The 13,142-nt window shown below is 43.3% G+C and overlaps 1 protein-coding gene across 1 annotated transcript; it reads left to right on the forward strand.

Annotated features, from left to right (window-relative positions):
• The first annotated feature begins 1,247 nt into the window (after nt 1–1,247).
• asmt2 (acetylserotonin O-methyltransferase 2) lies at nt 1,248–10,735 on the forward strand. Its single transcript, XM_072457707.1, has 8 exons — nt 1,248–1,328; nt 3,020–3,191; nt 4,435–4,564; nt 5,409–5,477; nt 5,559–5,677; nt 6,749–6,886; nt 9,045–9,167; nt 10,489–10,735. Exons 1-8 carry the CDS (start codon nt 1,248–1,250, stop codon nt 10,698–10,700), a joined length of 1,044 nt encoding a protein of 347 aa, XP_072313808.1. The 3' UTR covers nt 10,701–10,735.
• Nucleotides 10,736–13,142: the final 2,407 nt, after the last annotated feature.

Raw genomic sequence — 13,142 nt, forward strand, 5'->3', positions numbered from 1 at the left:
GTGGCCCCGCCCGTTACCTGGACAGTGCCACCCCCACAGTGAAGCGTGATGATGGTGGTGGCCCCGCCCGGTACCTGGACAGTGCCACCCCCACAGTGAAGCGTGATGATGGTGGTGGCCCCGCCCGTTACCTGGACAGTGCCACCCCCACAGTGAAGCGTGATGATGGTGGTGGCCCCGCCCGTTACCTGGACAGTGCCACCCCCACAGTGAAGCGTGATGATGGTGGTGGCCCCGCCCGTTACCTGGACAGTGCCACCCCCACAGTGAAGCGTGATGATGATGGTGGTGGCCCCGCCCGTTACCTGGACAGTGCCACACCCACAGTGAAGCGTGATGATGATGGTGGTGGTGGTGGTATCATGACGTGGAGATGTTCAGAATCAAGAGAAAGACAAATGCAGCAGTTACAAAGACGTCCTTGACCTGCTCCAGAGGCTCTGAAGGTTCAACATGTCAAACTGTGGACAAAGTGATGCACTTTCCGGATGAACTGCATCTTCTTGTTTGCTAAAGGCCGTGGGCAGAAGGTCACTGTGAATGTGCTAAACCAAATATCCACTCTGAAGTACAGTACTCTTAAGTTACTTCACTTACTGGAGTTTAAGTTTTGGTTCTCTTCGCACTGAGAGTAAATCAACAGGTTTATGTTAACTACTAAATTATTTGAACCTTGTGTTTCTTGCTCTGCTCCTTCAAATATTTTTTAATGTCTGTTCTTTAAAAATACCAGATATTGTGCTTAAATTTAATGCATTATTCTTCAAACTATAAATACCAACTAAAGTAAGATTATTTTTTAAAGTGAAACTGCTCTTTTCCTTCTGCGCGTGGGAATAAAAAGTGATTAAAAAATAATAAACATAAAGAGTCTCTTTACCGAACCAACAGCGCCGCCTGCTGCTGCGGATGAACCCGGTACTGCAGCTGCGCCGTCACAGAGACTGAAAAAACTCCGCTTCATTTTTAATTCCCCAAAACGTCTCAATCGAACCGGAAGCATCACGTGCGCCCGCTCGTGACCCGCAGAGAACCCGCAGAGAACCCGCAGAGAACCCGCGACATCTGAGGCATTTTAAACCCGAAAAACGAGCTCGACGCGGCGGGTTTTGTGCAGAGAAAACACCTCCTCATCCTCCTCTTCTTCTGCTTGTCTTCTTTCCAGAGGTGAGCGGTTTAAAGCGCGGATAAATAAAGCAGAATAAAGAGAATAAACGTGTTTGATGAGCGCGTGGTGTTTGCAGGTCATGGCAGAGCAGCTCTCCCAGAGTGAACTGGACTATCCTTTTAAACTTCTGGAGTATTTTAATGGATTCAGGATCTCTAAGGCAAGTCAAACTGATAAACTGTCAGTAATACGAGTTGTTTGGAAGGTTTGGATGTTTGGAAGTCAAGGAAAACGTGATGACATGGCAAAAAATGTATAGATTTGTCTCTAGAATGTCTCTGCCAAAAAATTGTGGCGTAATTTTGTGGTAAATTACACATATTTTCTGTTTGTAATTTTAATCACATTATTTATTTTATTTATTTATTTTATTTTTATATATTTTTCAATTTAAACACTTGACATTAACAGCGCAAACCAGAAACCAGAGAGAAAATAGACAGTAAAAATCTAAATTGCGTCACACAAACTCTAAAACAAACGTAATTTAAATCACATTTTGCTTTTAAAATGAAAATAACTTAAACTGTCTGTCAGGCGCTCACAATAGAACCTGCTTCTAATCAATAAAAGCCCATAATCTATTTGCAAAGTAATTTTTTAACACATTTTCAGTCAGTTCAGCGTCTTCTGTGGAAATATTAAAATGTCACATAATTCCAAACAGTTTTCAAATATGTCAGACGTCCAAAAAGCGGCGTACAATCAAGAAAAAGTCCCATAAGTGAGATTTACTATCACTGTGATTCATACATTTGGTCCATAAGTCATAACTGTATTTGTTTTAGCTCATGTTCTGGAGAAATCAAGACTTTCAAACGTTCAAACATGAAACTCGTCTGGTTTTACTTTGTCCCGTTTGTCCTGAGGTGGTTTGCAGTGGCCTAGATTTCACTCGGGTGTGATGGGACGTCCCGGTAACGCTTCAGAAAGGACTGAAACACGAGACGACGGGACGCTATGGACTCGGCTTTTCTATCGCCAACTCTCAGCGTCTCGTTTTGTGAAGCGTTCAGGGGCTCGGAAGTGTTTAAGCTCTGGAAAAAGACCGTTTTTAAAGTAGAAAACGAGCGGCCCGGTCCAAAAACTCTGGACTTTATAATAAATGAATGATAAATAATAAACCGGGCCTAAACCAGAGCCGCAGACATCAGAGAAACGGCTTTTCTCTGCTGGAAGCTCGGAGTAGAGCCGCTGCTCCTCCACATTGGCCGAGTCGCACTGAGAAGATCTGCAGCGGGACAAGATCAGGACACTTCACATCCGTCTTCAGTCGCCAGCAGAAGACGATTCTTAAGTTTTACCGTATTTTCCGGACTATTAAGTTGCACTTATACTTATATTTATACTTATACTCCGGAGTGACTTATATGTGATAGTATTTGTTATTTTCACACTTGCAACTGCATTTCATTCTCCAGTGTGACTTATATATGTATTTTTCTTCTCTATTATGCATTTTTTGGCTGGTGTGACTTATACTTCGGAAAATACGGTATTTGAGGACAAAACATGACTCTAAAACTGGATTATGGATCAGTAACAACTGCAACACAGATTAAGCACAGAAGTAAATGATAAAGAAACAGATAACAAAAACTCTTAATACAAATAACACGCTTATTTACAGCTGTTTTATGGGACCGTGTACAAAATCCTGAAAAACTAAAATACCATATTTTCCGGACTATAAGTTGCTCTGGAGTATAAGTCGCACCCCGGCCAAAACTATGAAAAAAGGTGCGACTTATAGTCCAGAAAAGAGTGGTGTGTGTGGGGGGGTGGGGGTGTGTGTGGGTGTGGGGGGGGTGGGGGTGTGTGTGGAGTGACCCTCGCGTTCCTCTGGTCCAGATTATCTTCTCGGCGTGCGAGCTGGGCGTGTTCGACCTGCTGCTGACCTCTGACCCCCTGAGCGCGGCCCAGATCGCGGCGCGGCTGGAGCTCAGCGCGGACGGGGCGGAGCGGCTGCTGGACGCGCTCGTCGGCGTGGAGATCCTGGAGGTGGAGACGACCCAGGGCACAGGTCAGAGCAGGTGGCGCGATACGGCGGGACATACGGCATTTATCTTAATTGATTATTCGTAACTGTCTGTGTCAAAGGTTAAACTACACATTTCACTCAACCGCAGTAAACATGATTATATTTCAGATTTCACTAAACATTTGAGCTGTTTGTCTCCACTTTGACCATAAAGTTTATAGTTGTACTTCCTGGTGGTTCCACAGCTGTTACCATAGCAACCAGACTGTAAACAAGAGCCAAACTCAACATAAATGACACAACAGTTCTGATCTGACACACAATAAGACCATAAAACACCTTTATTTGTCCAACCATGGTTTAAACTGTCTCTGTGTCGCACGCTGATGACATCACAGAGGGATTCAAGTTCTACTTCCTGTCATTTTAAACTCAGATTTAACTCAACAGAAGTAAAACTGTGATAAATGTTTACCAGAGGCTCTAGACAATAAATCGATGAATAGAAAGGAGAACCGTTCGAACTAATCAATAAACAAATCATTAGTGGCTGAATAAACGATGGAAAGAAGGAAACGAGAGATCCAGATGTTTCACGTTTCAGTCCCAGAGACAAAAAAATAAGACTTTCATGTATTTTCTGGTGAACAAAAACTCATATGGATTCAGACGACTAAAGTAATAAAACTAGATTAAAACAAAACATATGTATTTGACAAACTTGAGCCCATTTTAGACCTGGTTTAGACCTGGTTTAGACCTGGTTTAGACCAGGTTTAGACCTGGTTTAGACCTGGGTTAGACCTGGGTTAGTCCTGGTTTAGACCTGGTTTAGACCTGGTTTAGACCTGGTTTAGACCTGGTTTAGACCTGGTTTAGTCCTGGTTTAGTCCTGGTTTAGTCCTGGTTCAGTCCTGGTTTAGACCTGGTTTAGACCTGGTTTAGTCCTGGTTTAGACCTGGTTTAGACCTGGTTCAGTCCTGGTTCAGTCCTGGTTTAGTCCTGGTTTAGTCCTGGTTCAGTCCTGGTTTAGACCTGGTTTAGACCTGGTTTAGTCCTGGTTTAGACCTGGTTTAGACCTGGTTCAGTCCTGGTTCAGTCCTGGTTTAGACCTGGTTTAGACCTGGTTTAGACCTGGTTTAGTCCTGGTTTAGTCCTGGTTTAGTCCTGGTTTAGACCTGGTTTAGACCTGGTTCAGTCCTGGTTTAGACCTGGTTTAGACCTGGTTCAGATGTGGAGCAGGAGGTCACGTTGCTCAGTGGGGCTGTACTTTGTGTTTTTTCAGCTCTCTACAGCAGCACTGATGTGTCGAACCTGTATCTGGCCAAAGACAGTCCCAAGTCTCTTCAGGCCATGATCCAGTACCAGTCCCAGACCATTTACCCGCTGTGGCACCACATGGCCCAGGCAGTCAGGTACCGCTCACGTCCTGCAGTACCACACTTTCACCACTAGCTTTACCCAGCCTATATCCTGCATTATCCTCACTACAACTACTTCACGACACTTTTTCTTTATGTATTTATTTTTTATCATATTTTTTTATTTTATATATATTATTTTTTATATATTTATTTTTATATATATTATTATTTTGTAATATATATTTTCTATATATATATTTTTTATATGATTATTATTATTTATTTATTTTTTATATAGACATACATTATTTTTTCAATGTATGTTTCAAATGTATTTCAATAAAATAAAAAAAAACTGTAAATAACAAAACATGGAGCACGACCAGAGCAATAGCCAAAATAAAAATAACACAAGTATTACGGCCCGTTATAATGTCAAAAGTATGCTCCAAAAGTATCTATTTATTGTGTCCATGGCAGGAGTTTTAAGGCCCAAATACCGTATTTTCCAGACCATAAGTCACACCTTTTTTCATAGTTTTGGCCGGGGTCCGACTTATACTTATATTTTATACTTATACTCCGGAGCAACTTTTCACACTTGCAACCTCATTTCATACTCCAGTGTGACTTATATATGTTTTTTTCTTCTCTATTATGCTTTTTTTGGCAACTTATACTCCGGAAACTACGGTACTTGGTTCTGAAATCAAATGGAACGACAACATTAACACAGTTGTCTCAGAAGAACGTGGTTTGGCTCGACGCCGCCACAGTTTCTCCAACAATTAGACCATTTCCAGACACAATAAGTCGGCAAATTTAGTTGTTTGTGGAGGAAATGATGTCACGTTCTCATTGTCTCCGCCCACTCTTGTGTTTGTCGTTTGTTCAGAGAAGGAAAGAACCAAAACGAGAAAGCCTTCGGGATTCCAGCAGAGCAGATCTTTGAAGCCATCTACAGGTTCGAGCTCTTTCATCGTGCGGTTTCAGCCTCCGTCGTTTAGTTTTTAGCCTTTTTAAACGTGCGCTCGGTGTTTTCCAGGTCGGAGGACGAGATGCTGAAGTTCATGGGTTTGATGAATTCGTCGTGGATCCTGGACGGACACGACGTCGTCACGGCGTTCGACCTGGCGCCGTTCCAAACCGTCGTGGACCTCGGAGGTAGAACGCCGGAACGTTTCCACTTCTTTATAAATTATAGTATCGAGCAGGTATTTGTGGAGAAAAGGCTGAAAAATCTGTAGAAAAGTGACAGGAAGTGACATCACACCAGGGACACTCATACAGGAAGTGACGTCACACCAGGGACATTCATACAGGAAGTGACATCACACCAGGGACACTCATACAGGAAGTGACGTCACACCAGGGACACTCATACAGGAAGTGACGTCACACCAGGGACACTCATACAGGAAGTGACGTCACACCAGGGACACTCATACAGGAAGTGACGTCACACCAGGGACACTCATACAGGAAGTGACGTCACACCAGGGACACTCATACAGGAAGTGACGTCACACCAGGGACACTCATACAGGAAGTGACATCACACCAGGGACACTCATACAGGAAGTGACATCACACCCAGTGTTTGCTGGGTAATTTCCTTTTGTGATGTCATCAATAACAGGAAGTGAAGTTATAGACCTAAAAAAATTAGCTATTCTGTCATAACATTTTTATAATTTTTTAGCAAATTTCGAAACATATTTATCTTGACTGCATTTTAGGTCCGACCTGCAGGGGGCGCTTAAACATTTGTTAAACTGGCTCTTGCACCTTTTACTTTAGCATCTCGTGTTGTTGAACTTCAAATAAAAGAGCACATGACTTTCTCTCACACCATCTACTGGCAGGTGGGAATTACCATGGGAAAATAAACAAAAGCTAGCTTTACCCGGCGCTAATGTGAGCGCACTTGTAAGAAACGGGATTTGAGGCAGAAATGCTCAGAACGAGTCTGGAGATGATTATGGACTTTCGAACGACACGAGAGAGCTCCAGATCTACCTTTTGCCTCACAAACCTGGGAAATTTGAAACTGTGTTTTTCCTGAGGCTCAGAACAGAGTGAATGAAGCTGAACTGCAGCTGTGGCACTTTCTTGAGCTTTAAAGCGTGTTATCCGGCCTTTCCTCCAGCTTAACCTTCACATAACGCTCCATATAAGAGGATTTGTTTGTGCTTGATTTTGCCTAATACTCAAGTGTGTGTGTGCGTTTCCCAGGATGCACCGGGGCGCTGGCTCGCGAGCTGTGTCGACAGTATCCCTCGTCCGCTGTCACCGTGTTCGACCTGCCGTCCGTCACCGACGCTGCGCAGAAACACTTCGCTCAAGACGACGACAACATCACGTTTCAGAGCGGTCAGAGCTTAAGTCGATGTGGTCAATGTCCAAGTGTGAAGCCTGAACCTGGAAGAGACGTTCTGGCACTTTTCATTATTCATGTTTTAATTAACAAACATAAGCAGCACATTAGACGGTGGGTTTTGTAAAACCCTCATGTGCAGAGCGTTATCAAGTTTGACCTTTGACTCGTTTAATTCCTCTTCTCTTCCTGCTCTGTTTTTTTGTTTATTTTTACCTCTTCTCTGATGGGCGTGTCTTAAAGGGGTTTTGGTTGAAGTGGGCGTGTCTTAAAGGGGTTTTGGTTGAAGTGGGCGTGTCTTAAAGGGGTTTTGGTTGAAGTTGGCGTGTCTTAAAGGGGTTTTGGTTGAAGTGGGCGTGTCTTAAAGGGGTTTTGGTGGAAGTGGGTGTGTCTTAAATAGTTTTTGGTTGAAGTGGGCGTGTCTTAAATAGTTTTTGGTTTAAGTGGGTGTGTCTTAAAGTTTTTGGTGGAAGTGGGTGTGTCTTAAATAGTTTTTGATGGAGGTGGGCGTGTGTTAAAAGGGGTTTTGATGGAGGTGGGCGTGTCCTAAAAGGGATTTGATAGAGGTGGGCGTGTCTTAAAGGGTTTTGATGGAGGTGGGCGTGTCTTAGAGGGTTTTGATGGAGGTGGGAGTGTCTTAAAGGGTTTTGATGGAGGTGGGAGTGTCTTAAAGGGTTTTGATGGAGGTAGGCGTGTCTTAAAGGGGTTTGCTGGAGGTGGGCGTGTCTTAAAGGGGTTTGATGGAGGTGGGCGTGTCTTAAAAGGGTTTTGGTTGAAGTTGGCGTGTCTTAAAGGGGTTTTGGTTGAAGTGGGCGTGTCTTAAAGGGGTTTTGGTGGAAGTGGGTGTGTCTTAAAGGGGTTTTGGTTGAAGTGGGCGTGTCTTAAAGGGGTTTGCTGGAGGTGGGCGTGTCTTAAAGGGGTTTTGGTTGAAGTTGGCGTGTCTTAAAGGGGTTTTGGTGGAAGTGGGTGTGTCTTAAATAGTTTTTGGTTGAAGTGGGCGTGTCTTAAATAGTTTTTGGTTGAAGTGGGTGTGTCTTAAAGTTTTTGGTGGAAGTGGGTGTGTCTTAAATAGTTTTTGATGGAGGTGGGCGTGTGTTAAAAGGGGTTTTGATGGAGGTGGGCGTGTCCTAAAAGGGATTTGATAGAGGTAGGCTTGTCTTAAAGGGTTTTGATGGAGGTGGGCGTGTCTTAGAGGGTTTTGATGGAGGTGGGCGTGTCTTAAAGGGTTTTGATGGAGGTGGGCGTGTCTTAGAGGGGTTTTGATGGAGGTGGTAGTGTCTTAAAGGGTTTTGATGGAGGTGGGCGTGTCAAAGGGTTTTGATGGAGGTGGGCGTGTCTTAGAGGGGTTTTGATGGAGGTGGGCGTGTCTTAGAGGGGTTTTGATGGAGGTGGGCGTGTCTTAAAGGGTTTTGATGGAGGTGGGCGTGTCTTAGAGGGGTTTTGATGGAGGTGGGCGTGTCTTAGAGGGGTTTTGATGGAGGTGGGCGTGTCTTAGAGGGTTTTGATGGAGGTGGGCGTGTCTTAGAGGGGTTTTGATGGAGGTGGGCGTGTCTTAGAGGGGTTTTGATGGAGGTGGGCGTGTCTTAAAGGGTTTTGATGGAGATGGGCGTGTCTTAGAGGGGTTTTGATGGAGGTGGGCGTGTCTTAGAGGGGTTTTGATGGAGGTGGGCGTGTCTTAAAGGGTTTTGATGGAGGTGGGCGTGTCTTAGAGGGGTTTTGATGGAGGTGGGTGTGTCTTAGAGGGGTTTTGATGGAGGTGGGCGTGTCTTAGAGGGGTTTTGATGGAGGTGGGCGTGTCTTAGAGGGGTTTTGATGGAGGTGGGCGTGTCTTAGAGGGTTTTGATGGATGTGGGTGTGTCTTAGAGGGGTTTTGATGGAGGTGGGTGTGTCTTAGAGGGGTTTTGATGGAGGTGGGCGTGTCTTAGAGGGGTTTTGATGGAGGTGGGCGTGTCTTAGAGGGGTTTTGATGGAGGTGGGCGTGTTTTAAAGGTATTTTGATCAATTTAGGACCAAATAAAGTGTTAATATCCAAAATATATTCAGTTTTTCTTGATATACTGTCTCGTGAAGTCTTCCGTCACTATTTCCAGACTTATTACACACTTTTATCTTCATTTTAGTGATTGAACCATGTTTCTTTCCCCTCGTTTCCAGGAGACTTCTTCACCGACGACCTCCCCCCGGCCGACCTCTTCGTTCTGGCTCGCGTGGTTCACGACTGGCCCGAGGAGAAGTGCGTTGCTCTGCTGCGACGGGTCCACGCCGCCTGTAAACCAGGTCAGAGCAAACTCCGGCCTCATGCGCCGTGTAAAGGAGAAAGAGCTTTTGCACAGAAGCGTTCAAGCGTTCACTCTCCGCGGTCACAGGGCCTCCATTATACGCACCAGATTATGAAACGTGCAGCGGCGAATGCGGCTTCCAGAGTTTACACAAGAGTTTGTTTTATTTTGATCTAAAACGTCTTTAGATAATGATTAAAGCCGGTGTGAAAGGAGGAAGTAGGTTTTTAAAGCTCTCTAACGCGTCCCAAGCTCTTTTTGGACCGTTTTATTCAGACAAAGTGAGATTTTTTCTGCTTTTGTGATATATTTTGATTGAAGAGATAAAAGTCGGGCACTGCACCTTTAATGGACCAATGAAGAAGCAGAAGTAGAACTGAACATTTGTGGAAAAAGAGATTGATTTATAGCTGGACAGCACTATTTTGTAGGTGTTTATCTTGTTTAAAAATACATATATTCTTATTGAGAGTGTGATCGCCCCGTCGCAGATCTGACCTGTAACTTTTCCTTGTGACGTGACATATTTAAACAGCAGGAAGTCTTTTTTTTTTTATGGATTAAAAATGAAGGTGGATTGGTAATGGTTCTGACAAGTTTGTGGATTTTTTAATGTTCTAAAAGTTCACAGTGGACATTCGTTTTGTCCTGGAATAAACAAAGTCTAGCACAAGAATCACGTTTCTTTCAGAACACGGTTGTAAAGGTCTAAACTAGAGCGAAAACGAATGATTATTTTCGTACTCGACTTGTCAAACGATTATTTTTATCGCACATTAAGATTTGTTTAATGCATTTAACCAAATAAAGCTTGAATAACGGAGACGGAAGACTTCTAAAAAGAGAATCAAGAGTTATTTCCTTTTCTTTAGACGTTTTGGTTCCATATTGCCACTGTCTTCTGTATTTGTTTTAGAGTCTGTTTAGAATTATTGAAAAAATTCTACCATATTTTCTGGACTATAAGTCGCACCTTTTTTCATAGTTTTGGCCGGGGTGCGACTTACATACTTATATTTATACTTATATACTTATATAAGAGCGACTTATATGTGATATTATTTGTTATTTTCACACTTGCAACCGCATGTCATACTCCAGTGCCACTTATATATGCTTTTTTCTTCTCTATTATGCATTTTTTGGCGACTTATACTCCGGAAAATACGGTATTACGGTTATTTTAATGGTCACAATATTGTATAGACTCCTCGTTGCAGCTCAAGTCTAAACTACATGAGCTTTTAGACAGAATAAGAGGACATAATATGACTTAAACGATCGCTAACGCACTTTCTTGGCCCCGCCTCCGTCTCCAGGGGGCGCCGTTCTCCTGGTGGAGGCGCTCCTGTTCGAGAGCCGCCGGGGCCCGGTCACCGCGCAGTGCTTCTCGCTGAACATGCTGGTGCAGACGCAGGGCCGGGAGAGGCCGCCCTCCGAGTACGCCGCCATCTTGGACCGCGGCGGTTTCCACGGCGCCCAGGTGAGGCGGACCGGGAAGTGCTACGACGCCATCCTCGCGCTCAGGTAACGGGAACGGAGACGCTGCCCAAGGAACGTGGACATGAACGTTAACGGGACGGAGAGCTTCACTGTGAAGAGTTTAGAGAGTTAGACGTTACTAACACAAAATACTAGTACTTTCTTAGATACTACGGTACTCTGCTTAAATACTTTCTCTTGTACTAGTTCTGATAAAGCTCGAGATCATTCTAAAACTGTTCAGGAGAAAAGTATGTTCCGATTTGGAAATGGACAAATTTGATAGACTTTGGACTAATTGGGAGTGTCATTTTAATCAAGCCGTGATTTTGTTTGTGTTTATTTGTCGATGTTTACGTGTTTTTTTGTGTTTTGTACCGTTTTTGGAATTCTTTTAGTATCGATACTTATTTTTCTACTGTAGAATTAAAAGGGAATTTAGAGTTACGATCAAAACTATTTAGGTTTCTTAAAATTAGACTTATTCCTGTTTGTGATCTAGTCTTTGTTTAGCCCTCAGAGCCCTCAGAGGCAACTGTTGTTGTGATTTTGGGCCTTACAAAAATAAATAGATTAGAGATTTGATTTAGTCCTGTTCTAGTCCCGGTTTAGTCCTGTTTTAGTCCTGTTCTAGTCCAGGTTTAGTCCTGATCTAGTCCTGGTTTAGTCCTGTTCTAGTCCCGGTTTAGTCCTGTTCTAGTCCAGGTTTAGTCCTGTTCTAGTCCAGGTTTAGTCCTGTTTTAGTCCAGGTTTAGTCCTGATCTAGTCCAGGTTTAGTCCTGATCTAGTCCAGGTTTAGTCCTGTTCTAGTCCAGGTTTAGTCCTGATCTAGTCCTGGTTTAGTCCTGATCTAGTCCAGGTTTAGTCCTGATCTAGTCCAGGTTTAGTCCTGATCTAGTCCAGGTTTAGTCCTGATCTAGTCCCGGTTTAGTCCTGTTCTAGTCCCGGTTTAGTCCTGTTCTAGTCCCGGTTTAGTCCTGATCTAGTCCTGGTTTAGTCCTGATCTAGTCCAGGTTTAGTCCTGTTCTAGTCCAGGTTTAGTCCTGTTCTAGTCCAGGTTTAGTCCTGATCTAGTCCAGGTTTAGTCCTGATCTAGTCCTGGTTTAGTCCTGATCTAGTCCAGGTTTAGTCCTGATCTAGTCCTGGTTTAGTCCTGATCTAGTCCAGGTTTAGTCCTGATCTAGTCCTGGTTTAGTCCTGTTCTAGTCCAGGTTTAGTCCTGTTCTAGTCCAGGTTTAGTCCTGTTCTAGTCCAGGTTTAGTCCTGTTCTAGGCCTGATTTAGTCCTGTTCTAGTCCAGGTTTAGTCCTGATCTAGTCCAGGTTTAGTCCTGATCTAGTCCAGGTTTAGTCCAGGTTTAGTCCTGTTCTAGTCCAGGTTTAGTCCTGATCTAGTCCAGGTTTAGTCCTATTCTAGTCCTGATCTAGTCCAGGTTTAGTCCTGTTCTAGTCCTGATCTAGTCCAGGTTTAGTCCTGATCTAGTCCAGGTTTAGTCCTGTTCTAGTCCTGTTCTAGTCCAGGTTTAGTCCTGTTCTAGTCCAGGTTTAGTCCTGTTCTAGTCCAGGTTTAGTCCTGTTCTAGTCCAGGTTTAGTCCTGTTCTAGTCCAGGTTTAGTCCAGGTCTAGTCCAGGTTTAGTCCTGTTCTAGTCCAGGTTTAGTCCTGTTCTAGTCCAGGTTTAGTCCTGTTCTAGTCCAGGTTTAGTCCTGATCTAGTCCAGGTTTAGTCCTGTTCTAGTCCAGGTTTAGTTTCGAGTTGCAGCAAACGCACCGTTGGAAATCTTTGAAGAACTGATATTGTAAAATAATTGTACATAATTTACAACATTGTAGCAAATAGATTGATACTTCCTAATTATTACACAATTTAGGGTTTACCTGATACAAAAAGGTTGTGAATCACGGTCCTAACACTACACACAGTTAATTGTTTAGTTAATTAATAGGACATTTTAAAGGATTTATATTCACAGCGGCAGAAAAGGGAAAGAATAGAGTGAGATTTCTTGAGATTTGAGTGTGAATTGTGAGTTTAATCTGCCTTTTACAGATAAATACACTGTTTACTTTCAGTCGAAATACTTGTGTGACGTGCTGTAATCTCGTGGTCTTTGTTTGGTCAATGCACTTTGACTCACACACATTGTCAAACCACAGAAATACTTAAAAGGATCGAGCGCTTTTTAGTCGACTAATCAATCATTCTCAACCAAAATGTCCCGTAACACATGTAAATATAAATTAAAACCTGTAACATCTTATTCCTCACTGGTTTGTTCTCCGTTTGACCCTTTGCTCTACTTAAAGAAGACCGTTTCCTGTATCCATTTACTTGGTGATCGATTCCTGAGCTCTCACTGATCGATAACGGGCATTATACTTTGATTACTTATTTATTATGCAGTTCGTATTAACAGATGACAACGAAAGATGGTGAATTAACTATGCAACTTATTTGTATTGGTCACATTATGTCATTTCTTTGGCAGAGCTAA

This window comes from Eucyclogobius newberryi, unplaced genomic scaffold (genome assembly GCF_026437365.1).
Source record: "Eucyclogobius newberryi isolate DKJ021-1_F unplaced genomic scaffold, fEucNew1.0.hap1 SCAF_21, whole genome shotgun sequence".
Taxonomy (NCBI): Eukaryota; Metazoa; Chordata; class Actinopteri; order Gobiiformes; family Gobiidae; genus Eucyclogobius; species Eucyclogobius newberryi.